We start from the raw sequence: 13,118 nt of genomic DNA, 5'->3' as shown, positions 1-13,118 counted from the left end.
CCAGTTTGCATTCCCACCAACAGTGGGTTAGTGTCCCTTTTTCCCCACATCCTCGCCAGCATCTGTTGTTGGTAGATTTCTGCATGTGAGCCATTCTAACCGGGGTGAGGTGGAACCTCATTGTGGTTTTGATTTGCATTTCCCTGATTGCTAGTGATCTTGAACATTTTTTCATGTGCCTGTCAGCCATTTGGATTTCCTCTTTTGAAAACTGTCTATTGAGGTCCTTGGCCCATCTCTTAAGTGGGTTGTTTGTTTTGATCTTTGGAGTTTCTTGATCTCTTTGTAGATTCTGGTTATCAACCCTTTATCAGTTGCATAGTGTGCAAATATATTTTCCCATTCTGTCGGTTGTCTCTTCCCTTTCCTGACTGTTTCTTTTGCAGTACAGAAACTTCTCAATTTGAAGCAATCCCAATAGTTGATTTTGTCTTTGACTGCCTGTGCCTCCCGGGTCTTTTCCAATAAGTCTTTGCTACTGCCTATATCTTGCAGGGTTTTTCCAATGCTCTCTAATAATTTGACCATGTCAGGTCGTAGATTTAAGTCTTTAATCCATGTTGAGTGGATTTTTGTGTAAGGTGAAAGGTAGGGGTCTTGCTTCATGATTCTGCACATGGAAATCCAGTTTTCCCAGCACCATTTATTGAATAGACTGTCCTTGCTCCAGGAATTGGTTTTCGATCCTTGATCAAATATAAGTTGGCTGTAGATGTTTGGGTTGATTTCTGGTGTTTCAATTCTGTTCCATTGGTCTATCCATCTGTTTCTGTACCAGTACCATGTTGTTTTGATTACAACTGCCCTGTAGTATGTCCTGAAATCTGGTATTGTGAGGCCTCCAGCTTCGTTTTTGTTGTACAAGATTGCTTTAGCTATTCCAGGTCTCCTGTGTCTCCATATAAATTTCAGCATCATTTTTTCTAGATCTGAGAAGAAGGTCTTCAGTATCTTGATTGGTATTGCATTGAATCTATAAATTGCTTTTGGGAGAATGGACATTTTGATGATATTGATTCTTCCAATCCATGAGCATGGAAGATTTTTCCATTTCTTGGTATCCTCTTCTATTTCTTTCTTTAAGGTTTGGTAATTTTCATCGTAGAGAGATCTTTAACATCCTTGGTTAAGTTTATTCCAAGGTATTTGATTGTTTTTGTAGCTATTGTGAATGGGATTGATCTTAGAAGTTCTTCCTCAGCCATGGCATTGTCTGTGTATACAAAGGCTGTTGATTTTTTTGCATTGATTTTATACCCTGCTACTTTGCCAAACTCTTCTATGAGTTCCAATAGTCTCTTAGTAGAGTTCTTTGGGTCCCCTAATAAAGAATCATATCATCTGCAAAGAGGGATAGTTTGAGTTCTTCCTTCCCAATTTGTATCCCTTTAATTTCTTTTTCTTGCCTAATAGCTCTGGCTAGAACCTCCAGAACTATATTGAATAGCAGTGGTGAGAGTGGGCATCCCTGTCTGGTACCAGATCTCAGTGGAAATGCTTCCAACTTTTCCCCATTCAATAGGATGTTGGCTGTGGGTTTTTCATAGATTGCTTTGATTGTATTGAGGAATGTACCTTCCAAACCCAGTTGTCTTAGAGTTTTCATCATGAAAGGGTGTTGAATCTTATCGAATGCTTTCTCTGCATCTATTGAGATAATCATATGGCTTTTCTTCTGCAGTCTGTTAATGTGGTGTATCACATTGATTGTTTTGCGCACATTAAACCATCCCTGCATACCAGGGATAAATCCCACTTGGTGTGGGTGGATGATCTTTCTGATGTGTTGTTGCATTCTATTGGCGAGAATTTTATTGAGGATTTTTGCATCTATGTTCATCAGGGATATTGAACTGTAATTCTCTTTCAGTGCTGCATCTTTTTCCGGCTTAGGAATTAAGGTGATGTTGGCTTCATAGAAAGAGTTTGGGAGGATTCCCTCTTCTTTGATTGTTCTGAATAGTTTGAGAAGAATTGGAGTTAGTTCTTCTTAAAATGTCTGGTAGAATTCAGCAGTGAATCCATCTGGTCCTGGGCTTTTCTTTGTTGGGAGGGCCTTTATTACTGTTTCAATTTCTGTCTCAGTTATGGGTCTGTTTAGGTTTTCGATGTCTTCGTGGTTCAAGGAGATGTATTGTGTTGAGAAGTTCTTTTTGATAATACATTGTACTCCCATGTTTACAGCAGTTCAACACACAATATAGAATCAACACAGATGTCCATCAACTGATGACTGGATAAAGAAATTGTGGTTTATACACATGATAGAATACCAGTAGCCATAAAAAGAATGAATAAAATGGAGCAACTGGAGACCATTTTGCTTAGTGAAAGAAACTATTCCCCAAAAGACAAATATAATTTCTTTGATTCGTGGTAACATACAATGTACAAAAAATGTAATGCATATAAGAAAAATTGATATTTTGATATTTGGTTATTGTTTAAAGCCCTTCTCCATACTCTTGAGGAACAGTATTTTTTCTACTTACTACTTGATTAATTCTTTAATCAGTGGAAGGTTAAGCTTGTGATTATACAGTAAACTGAAGCATATCATTGTAATATTTACAGGAAAAATAAGAGAAGAAGGGAGAGTGGGAGCAAAGGAGGAGTAAGCTAGGAAGTATCATTATGTTCTTAAAACTGTATATATAAAATATATGAAATTTGTTCCCTTTATATAAATCTTAACAAGTAAAAAAAGACTATATATGTCTAAAATATCTACTATACTTGTCATAAAAAGCTGATATCTTATGATTTTGATTTAGTAAATCATTGTGGGAGACTAAATCTTTGGACAGTCTTCCTGCTTTAAAAACAAGAAAAAAAATTTCAGATAGTTTGTATCAATGTCTCTGCCAAACTGGAATCTTTTTTTTGGAAACAGATGTTACACCCATAAGCATTTCCTTTTTTTTTTTTTTTTTGTTTTTGTTTTTTTTTTGTCATGTGTGATTGAATGACATAATGAATGAAAGTGCTAATTAGGGGCCATCATTGTGGCACAGGGGGTTATGCCACCATCTGCAATGTTGGTATCCCATGTGGTGGTGGTTTTTGACCCAGCTGCTCACTTATCTTCCAGCTCTCTGATAATTCACCTGGAAAAGCAGAGGAAGAGGGCCTCAGGGCTTGGGCCCCTGCCACCTACATGGGAGACTTGGAAGAAGATCCTCACTCCTGGATTTTGGGAGGCCATTTGGGGAGTAAACCAGCAGATGGAGGCTCTCTCTCTTTCTCCCTCTCTCAGTCTCTCTCTTTCTCTCTCTCTCTCTCTCTCTCTCTCCCTACCCCCTCACTCTGTGACTTTGCCTTTCAAATACATAAATAAACCTTTAAAAAAAAAGAGAGCTGGCCGGCTCTGCGGCTCAATTGGCTAATCCTCCGCCTGCGGCACCGGCATACCGGGTTCTAGTCCCTGTTGGGGCACCGGATTCTGTCCTGGTTGCCCCTGTTCCAGTCCAGCTCTCTGCTGTGGCCCGGAAGTGCAGTGGAGGATGGCCCAAGTCCTTGGGCCCTGCACCCGCATGGGAGACCAGAAGAAGCACCTGGCTCCTGGCTTCAGATCAAGGTGATGCACCAGCCGCAGTGCGCTGGCTGCAGCGGCCATTGGAGGGTGAACCAACGGTAAAGGAAAACCTTTCTCTCGCTCTCTCTCTCTCTCACAGTCCACTCTGACTGTCAAAAAAAAAAAAAAAAAAAAAAAAAGAGAGCAGTAATTCATTGTTTATATAAAAGGCAATTCTTTCTCATTTCAAAGGTAGTATACTTGTTTAAGTGGTGGCATAACAATTTCAGATACTAATAAAACTAAAACAGCTATTTGGGGCAGGTGTTGTGCTGTAGCAGGTTAAGGTACTGCTTGTGAATACCAAATCCCATATCTGTGTGCCTAGTTTGAGTTCTGAACACTCCATTTTCAATCCAACTTTCTGATAATGCACCAGGGAGGCAGCAGATGATGGCTCAAGTACATGAGAGCCTTGGGCGGAGTTCTCGGTTTCAGCCTGGCCCAGCCCAGGCTCTTTTGGTCATTTGAGCAGTGAACCAACCAATGAATGGAAGAAATCCCTCTCTCTGTCTCTGTCTCTGACTCCGTCTCTGTTACTCTGGCTTTCAAAGACACCAAAAAATTTTTGAAAATTATATTACCTCCCTAAAAATAAGATTCAAATAAGCTATATTCTCAGTGGCATTATTTACAAAAGAATAATTTGCATTTGCTTAAACTTAATTTTTGTTTATTTTTAAATGGACCAACCCTAATTTGAACAATTCTTACTAACAAGAATATAATATGGCTTCTTTTTTTTTTTTTTTTTTTTTTTTTTTTTTTTTTTTTTTTTTTGACAGGCAGAGTGGACAGTGAGAGAGAGAGACAGAGAGAAAGGTCTTCCTTTGCCGTTGGTTCCCCCTCCAGTGGCCGCCACGGCTGGCGCGCTGCAGCTGGCGCACCGCGCTGATCCGAAGGCAGGAGCCAGGTACTTATCCTGGTCTCCCATGGGGTGCAGGGCCCAAGCACTTGGGCCATCCTCCACTGCACTCCCTGACCATAGCAGAGAGCTGGCCTGGAAGAGGGGCAACTGGGACAGAATCTGGCGCCCCGACCAGGACTAGAACCCAGTGTGCCAGCGCCGCAAGGAGGAGGATTAGCCTAGTGAGCCACGGGACGTTATGGGGGGGAAGCCATTGTAATCCATAAGCTGTACTTTGGAAATTTATACTCATTAAATAAAAGTTTGAAAAAAAAAGAACATAATATGCAGCTGATACTAGCTGTTGATAACAAGGTAATATATCTTGGGCTTTGTTCATGTTTATTTTTCTAGTTTAATATCTTCATTTTTCTCTTCAACTTGATATTTTTAAGGTAAATTTAATTTTCTCTTAGGCACTTCCTTATGCTATTTTATAAAGATAGATTCATGTTACAGATGATAAAAGGAATGGAATGTGTGGAGACAGAATAAAGTAATATGATAATGCAAATTAACATCATTGCTCTTCATGTGTGAAGATTATCCTTGAATAAAATTAATCACTAATTAGTTCATCAGGACTACTTTTAATATGCAATTCTTAATCTCTTGGAAAAAATATAAAATAATTAAATGCATAAACAAAAATACTTTCTAAAATTCACACAGCATTTTATTTCCTTATAAGTTGTGGGAAAACAAGCAAAATATAGTCCTCAAGTACATTTATGTTTAGAGAATTTTTTAACAGATTGTGTGAATAGTTGTATAATATCAGTCTCAAATGGACAAATGCTGGAATCAAATGTAAAACATGAATAGCACACACACAATCACAGCTAAAATTACACTCTGTATTTGAATTTTAAACTGCAGAAGGCAAAGGAGGTCTAATATATGTTGCTGTGCAACAACACCTGCACCCTCCCCTGTCTTACTATGGCTTCTTGTCTGGCCATATAATCATCTCCTCTCACTTGTAGTCCTACAATGAGGCCATCTGTCATGATGTGACCTGCCAATCCAGGCCTCCCCAGACGTCAAATCCAAGAGCCACTCAATCATAGGCTTGACAATTGTAAGCTAAACAGACTATTTTTACTCATATAGTAACAAAACTCAGGCATGTGAAAAATAGCAATGAAAGGCTATTACATGGTTATTGAGTTGGGACAGCCATATTTTCCTAGCTTTCTATATCTATACTCCTGGTTCTTGGGGCTTCAGACTCTGGAACTTACATACTCTTCCCAACCTCAACCCCAGTTTGTAAGTCTTCAGCCTCAAATTGAGAAGCCACACCATCAGCTTCCCTTTTCTTCACGCCTTCAACTTGGACCAAATCAGAGCACCAGCTTTCCTGGTTCTCTTGTTTGTAAACAGCTGCTATACTCAGGTATGGCAATTCCCATTATAAATCTATTAATCTATTTATACATATCCTATTGGTTCTGTTTCTCTGGAGAACTTTGAATAACAAATGTGTGAAATGTTGATTTACACAGAAGAGCCCACGGTACATTTGCCTTGTACCAGTTAGCCTAATTTCTAAAAAAACATGGCCTATATCGAGTGACAATACTGGCTACATAGATATTTTTTTACAATCACTACAGCTCAAAAATTTCAGATAAAGGCTTAAACACCGCAAGCCATAGATTTTCATATACGCTTGCTCAAGACTGTACATTGAGGATAGTATACTTGACCTGAACCAAAAACAGAAAAGCAAAAATAACCTAAGAGTTAAAAGCCAAAAGATGTCCCAGATAAGTAGGGAATGTTGCTATTAATGGTAACTTGGGAATCAGAAGAAATAGTTTAGTACTTTCAAATCAAGGTCTTTTGAAATATTGTTAGTATATTTTTAAAGTAGCCTAGTTAGGTCAGAATATGATGCTGCAAAGGGGAATGCCTTCCTGGGGGTAACATAAAACACATACTTAATTGAGAGTCCCGATTTTACTGTGAAATAGCTCTAAACTTTTTAAGAGTTTATTTCATATTATTATCCAGTAACATGATATGTTAAAATCATTTATACACTTACCAAATATGTCCTTGTCTTCAATGATCGCCATCTCAACTTCTTTTCCCGTGATGATTGTGCATGGGAAAGGGTCTTGAAGAAGAACACTAATCTCACCAAAGGACTCCTTCTCCTTAAGTCTACCCATGTAGACAAGTTTCGGAATTTTTTTCTGTAGAAGATACAGATGATTAATCAACCACTTTCATTCAATGATTCAATGAAGAAGTTTTTTTTTTTTTTTGAAGAACTCACTTGTTCAGGAATAATTTTGTTATATATTATTTTAAAATAAACTAGCAATTCTGTTCAAATTAGAGAAAACATTTACATGTATACAGATGTTAAAATTATACCAGGACAATAGTACATTAATGGACAACTTCATCATATTTCAAGTAAGTTAAAATATTTATATTTAATGATCTGCCAATTAAATTTTTCAATCCATGAAATGTTTAGAAAACACTTTTCAGGATCCCAGGACATCATCTTGTATAACTTAGCTTACTGTTTTGTGAGGTACCATTTGTTGACTCAGCTCAGGTTGCAAAGCACAATTACTGGACTGATAGAAAAGAAAGATAACAAGCAAGAGGTGATAGTGCTAAAACTGGTATAATTAAAAGAGAAAGAATCCCCTCCTTTGATTTCTGTTCAATACAGAAAAAATATATGGAAAGTGAAATTTTACTCAAGAAACTAGCAATTTAATTTCAAATTAGGGGCCTTAAAACCTTAATGGACCAAAAGTATACACTCCAAATGACCTTTTCTGGGAAATTTACTCAGCAGAACGTAGAGAGCAGTAAAACAGGAAAAAAATATATATATAGCCCTCAGGGAAGGAGGGTGAACATAAATTTGGAATAAGTGGATGTCTCTGGTAAATATTCTGAGGTCAGAGACAATATAATTTGCAGGGTGTGTGTGCTGGCACAATGGGTTAAGCCTTTGCTTGGGACACTCACATCAGTTATCAGTATGCTAGTTGAAGTCTCAGCTACTTTGCTTCTGATCCAGCACCCTGCTAATGTACCTGAGAAGCAGCAAATGATAGCTCAAGTACTTGAGTTCCTGCCACGCATGTGGGAGATCCAGATGAAGATCCTGGCTCCTGGCTCCTGGTTTTGGCCTAGCCCAGTCCTGGCTTTTGTAGCCATTTGGGAAGTGAATCAGTGGATGGAAAATCTCTCTTTGTGTGTGTGTGTGTGTGTGTGCGCGTGTGTCTGTGTCACTCTGCCTTTGAAATAATATATAAATCAATCTTTTTAAAAGATAAAATAATTCAATTTTTCATTTCTACAAATGGAAAATCTTTACACTGAATATGTCTAGTATAGCAGAATTCAAGTCAGTTTACATATTTCATTGAATTCCATGGAAGACCACATGACCAACAAAAAATTAGTGCAAACATTTCTTTTACCTGTTCTATCTTATATATATATATATCAGTTTTTTACCTGTTCTAGAATTTCATAAATATGATATTATATAGAATGTAGTCTTATGAGCTTAACAATTTTACCCAACTTTGAAATTCATCCATTTTCTTGCACGTGTTAAACAGTTCATTTGTAAATTTTGAAATGTTTTTTCTGATACTTTACTTTTTCATGGCAATGAAATATTAATACAAAGCGAAATCATTCCCCTTCTCCCTCTCCTACCCTCCCCCTTTTTTTCTCCCTTTCTTTCCTTTATTTTTTAGTTTCTGAAATAGCATATTTTCCACTAAAATTATAGTCAAGGGCTTAATGCTCTAGTAAATAAAGAGAACAACAAGTAAAAAGACCTTAGTTCTGCAGGATATAGGCCAGGGATGTACACAAGGATCAAATGGACAATGAGCATTTCACCTCTATAGTAAATTTTAAAGTAATCACACATCATTAAACCCATAGTTGCATAACATTCTTAACCATTGGGTTGACAGAGATATAAAACAAAATTTGACAAAAAATATTTGCAGCAATACTGATACACACAGGGATTTCATTTTTGTTTTTGTTTTTGTTTTTGTTTTCCTATTTTTAACTTTAGCTCCCACATATGAGGAAGAAGATGTGGTGTTTGTCTTTCTGTGTCTGGCTTATTTCATTCAAAGTGATGTCTTACAATTGCATCCAATGTGTTGCTTGTTATTTTTCCTGCTGTGGGGTATTCCAATGTATGAACACACCACTAGGTTTCTGTCCATTCAACATGTCCATTGACATTTGGATTACTCCTACTTTTTGGGTGATAAGCATTTATGTACGACATTGTGTAAACATAGGTTTTCACTTCTCTTGAATAAGTATCTTGAGTGGAATTGCTAGGTTATACGGTGAATTGCACCTTAGTCAATCTGATATACCTTAAGTAATACCTTATTATGGTTTTAATTTGCATTTCTGTGGGGAATAAGCATGTTAAGTACTCTAGAATGTTAATTGTTTATATATCTTACAACTCAATATATCTTATAACTTACCTTTTTTATATCTCATCACAACATAAAGGAAAAAAATGAAACAGTTAAAAATTGAAATTTTACAAATTAATAGTAAAAGATGGCCATAGTATCCAAAAGCATTCCAACACACTTTATTCATTAAAGAGAATACAGAAATTTAAGCTTACCACTTTATTCGTTTGCAGTCTCACAAGTCCTATGATACTTCTATAGATGTTACAATATCCAGAATTAATATAAGCCACAAAAGACATTATATTTCCACTTTCCACAATCACTGAAAACAAGAGAGAGTACATTATTTCATAATTTTCTTCTCTAAGAGGTCACTTTAGATATTACAACTATAATAGTTGTCTTATTTTATTCTCTAACTATTCATAGATAATTTCTTAAGTGTTATTGGTTTCTAGCCAATACTTTACTTGGTATAAAATAAAAATATTCTGCCTGGTATTCATTTCTTTAACTCATACAGAAGAAAACATTGACAAACCGTTAGCAGTAAAGGCTGTGCTGATCAATTGGTTAAGGAGGGGAAGAGGTGAATGAGAAATGGTCCCATCTGTAGCAATTCTTTTCATAGCTAATTTCAAAGAACCAGCTTGTAAAATCCCCAAATATTTAACAATTGATACTCCAGCCTCTGTACTATTAGGTAGCCCCAGTACTCTTGTGAACACTCATATTATAGTGGTTTAAGCTAGGGTTTTGAGGCCACTTTGGACTGGTTTGAAATCTTGTGCTGCCACTTCCTATGTCTTTAAGTGAATTACATAACCTCCAATGGCTTCAGATAGTTTAGGATTAAAATGGCAAAATTAGGAGTTCCTAGACTACGCTCAACATGTGGCAAGGAAGTACATACAAAGCACTAAGCATGACACCTGGAATATGCTATTTCACAATACATCATGTTGTTAGTATTATTATTTCAAACCTACAAATACACCTTAAGGCCAAGATATACTGAAAAATAAACTCTACTATTAGTTCACAGCTATCAATATTAAAAAATTTACACTTAGAGTATCAGAATAATTTAAACATTGAAAATTCATGTTAAAATTTCTATTTAAAATTAATTTTCCACTTTGTTCCTTTTAAAAATGTATCAATATTTTTCTGAAAAAAATAAAACACAAGAATGATAACTTCAATATAAACATGTATCTTCCCCTAATTTTATAAAGTAGAAAATTAAATATTCTTTAAAAATATTTTCATGCAAATGAGCATACAGCAATATTATAAAAATTGTTAATGTTAAGAAATAATAAAGAAGATAGAGAATAGCATGTTTAAAAATTAATAACTATTAAATATAATTTACCACCAGTATAAAAAAAGCACCAGAATTTAAAAAATGAAGACAAATGATGTGGCAATTCTATAATTTTGCTGACATGTTTATAAAAACAAGCATGTTATCTCCCTTTTCTCATATAATATTTGAACTCAAAGTTTATAATAAAAAATTAAAATGTTAGTCTCCTATCTCCAATCAGCTATTTTGTGTCCATGTTATTCAATATTTCTATTGTCCTAAATCATGTTTTTGCAGCAAAACAATATTATGAGTCATCTCAAATGTTCAATAAAGTGTGTAGAATAATGTGTATAGTGTAGAGACAACAGTAAATTCAAAGTAAGAGGGAAGGTGGGTAGTTAGCACAGTTAAGTTCCCAATTGAGAATTGGTGTGACGGAGTATTAAACTTAGACAATTAAGTTTCTAAAGTCCAGTTCTGCCCTCCAGTATAACTTTCTGCTAGTGAGCTACTTGAGAGGAAGCAGATTATGACTCAAGTAGTTGGGTTCCTCATAACCATGTGGAAAACTCAGATTGAGTTCTGGCTCCTGGCTTTGACCTGACCCAGATATGGCTGTTCTGGACTTTCATGATGTCAACAAGCAGATGAGAATTCTCTTCCTGACTCTGTCTCTAACTTTGTCTCTTCGTATTTCAAATAAAGTAAATGAATAGAAATTGGAAAAAAGTAAGTGGAACTCCTCTACCATTATGTTACAGGAGAGAAAAGACTAACTTCTTTACGAAATCAGTAGAAACATGGTGACTCCAGGTAGTTATTACATATAAGGAAGCAATGCAAACAAGTAGATACAAAGGAATTAATTATCCCTAACTTTCAGATCTATGCTACAGTAAATATTTTCATGAAAATAAAACTCTATATAGACCATAAATGGTATAAATCACATCAAAGAAGATTAAAGACATGGATATTTTTTCTGGCGTTGAAGTGAAGCAAAAAATGAAAAGCTAGACCACTGTAGCAAAATTTATTAAGACATTCCTTTCTTCTGGGGAGGCAGGGTGTAATCTGCTAACTGAATAATTATCTCCAAATATATCATAATCACAACAAATATTCTCAGTGAAGACAAAATTGTAAAACATTTCTCAACTAGATAGTCTGAATTTAATGACATAACAAAAATATGTGCCTTGATACTTACAAAAAATAAGAATTTAAACGTTAATGTTAGTATTTTTGACTATAAAAAGTGCCACAGCAATTATCTAGGCTCTATCTCTATCTCCCATTATATTGCTTACTTTTTTAAGTTTTAATGTTTATTTTTAATTTGCATGTGTTTCATTAATACATTATGTACATAGTGATTCTTCCCAGTGAATGTGCCCTCCTACCCATTTTCCCTCCCCATTTTGTGCTCTCTTATTTTATCAAAGGAAGAGCAATAAAAAGAAAGAAAAAAATAACAAATGGAGGAAAAAAAAAAAACTGAGCGGTGTTCCTCAACAGTCTAGACATGGCTGATATATGTTATTGCTTCTCAAACGTGATTTCAGTTTTTTTCCCTCTTCCTCTTTCCCTTCCTTCCTCCCTCTTCTTTCCTTTTAGAAATGTAATTGTGTTTAGAGAAGAACTCAAGGATGATACATCTCTTATGAGCTCTTGGACATAACTATAACTTATGAGACCTAGTAATATACTTCTGTTAATATACTAAAAGGAAGTGATTTGTTGAAAAAGTTTTGCTATTAAGTCTCATGGTACAACTCTTTGGGGACACAGATACTGCATGAGAAGTTAGTGGACAATGACTCATTTATTTAACAAATAACATTCTTACGTATGACATCAGTGATCACCCAAGGCTCTTGACATGAACTGCCTTGACTATGGAAGCCTTTTGGATCCACTAGCTCAACAAAGCCATAAGCAAAATATAAGTTCTCTCCTCCCTTCAGAGAAAACCACATCCTTCTTTGTAAAAAGTGAAAGATATATATGGTCTGAATAGCACATCCTTCTTTGGTGGCCCCTCCTTTCCTCTGAGGTCTTGCCCATAAGGGTATTTTGCTGGAGTGTAGCATGTCTTTTGCTGGAGTATCTTGGCTTTCCACGCCTGATATGCTCCTACTGTGCTTTCCAGACTGATCAGAGTGCCTTACGGTCTGATTCTGAGGTCAGAGCGCTACCTAAAGCAATTGTCCTTCTATGAGTCTGCTGTGTGGACTGCTTCCCATGTTGGATCTTTCTCTCCTTTTTATTTCTGATTATTATTGTTTCCATACACTTCGCCCTACTTACATGATCACTTGTTCTCTTGATCCTATCTATATGGTTAATTTAGTTCTTAATCCTATCTATTTGGTGTTTATAACACTTAAGCTGCTATTTTTATTAACCAGCTCAAGGGATTTTGGGGTCCTATAGCAAGTTGTTAAGTTGTTAAGAATACCCCTAGAAGTAAGTCCATAGGAAAGTATGTAGGACAATACTGTTTTGCAGTTATGAACTTCATACATTTCACAATTACAGTGTTAGGATCTTGGTAATTCTTTCCACCAAGCCCACCCTCCCATCACACTCCCACTCCCCATCTTCTTCCCTTTCTTATTACTCTTATTCTTTACTAAGATCTATTTTCAATTAACTTTATACATATAAGAGTAACTCCAGTTCAATGAATTGTATGAAAGAGAAAAGGAGATGGAAAATACTCTAGATGAAAAGAAAGGAAAAGATAACCAAAAATACAGAATTAAAAGCTGTTCTTCAATAGACAAGAAAAGGGCTGTTCAGAATCATTGCTGCTAATAGTGTCAATTTCATTTCTACATGTTGCCTTCTGCTTGCTCTGTTAGTTATCAT

At 35.9% G+C, this 13,118-nt stretch overlaps 1 protein-coding gene across 6 annotated transcripts in view; it reads right to left on the bottom strand.

Moving 5' to 3' along the window:
* The window catches only part of CNBD1 (cyclic nucleotide binding domain containing 1), a 504,234-nt gene that overhangs the window by 105,253 nt on the left and 385,863 nt on the right, over positions 1-13,118 (bottom strand). For all 6 annotated transcript variants that reach the window (XM_070075280.1, XM_070075282.1, XM_070075283.1 and 3 more), the window contains 2 exons: positions 9,142-9,251; positions 6,535-6,685 (listed from right to left, as the gene is read on the bottom strand). In XM_070075280.1, the coding sequence (XP_069931381.1) occupies positions 6,535-6,685; positions 9,142-9,251 (261 nt within the window). The remainder of the gene's footprint in view (positions 1-6,534; positions 6,686-9,141; positions 9,252-13,118) is intronic.

Source organism: Oryctolagus cuniculus, chromosome 6, assembly GCF_964237555.1.
Source record: "Oryctolagus cuniculus chromosome 6, mOryCun1.1, whole genome shotgun sequence".
In the NCBI taxonomy this organism is placed as follows: Eukaryota; Metazoa; Chordata; class Mammalia; order Lagomorpha; family Leporidae; genus Oryctolagus; species Oryctolagus cuniculus.
The sequence above is the reverse complement of the archived record's forward strand: the minus strand, read 5'-3'. Positions and strand labels throughout refer to the sequence as shown.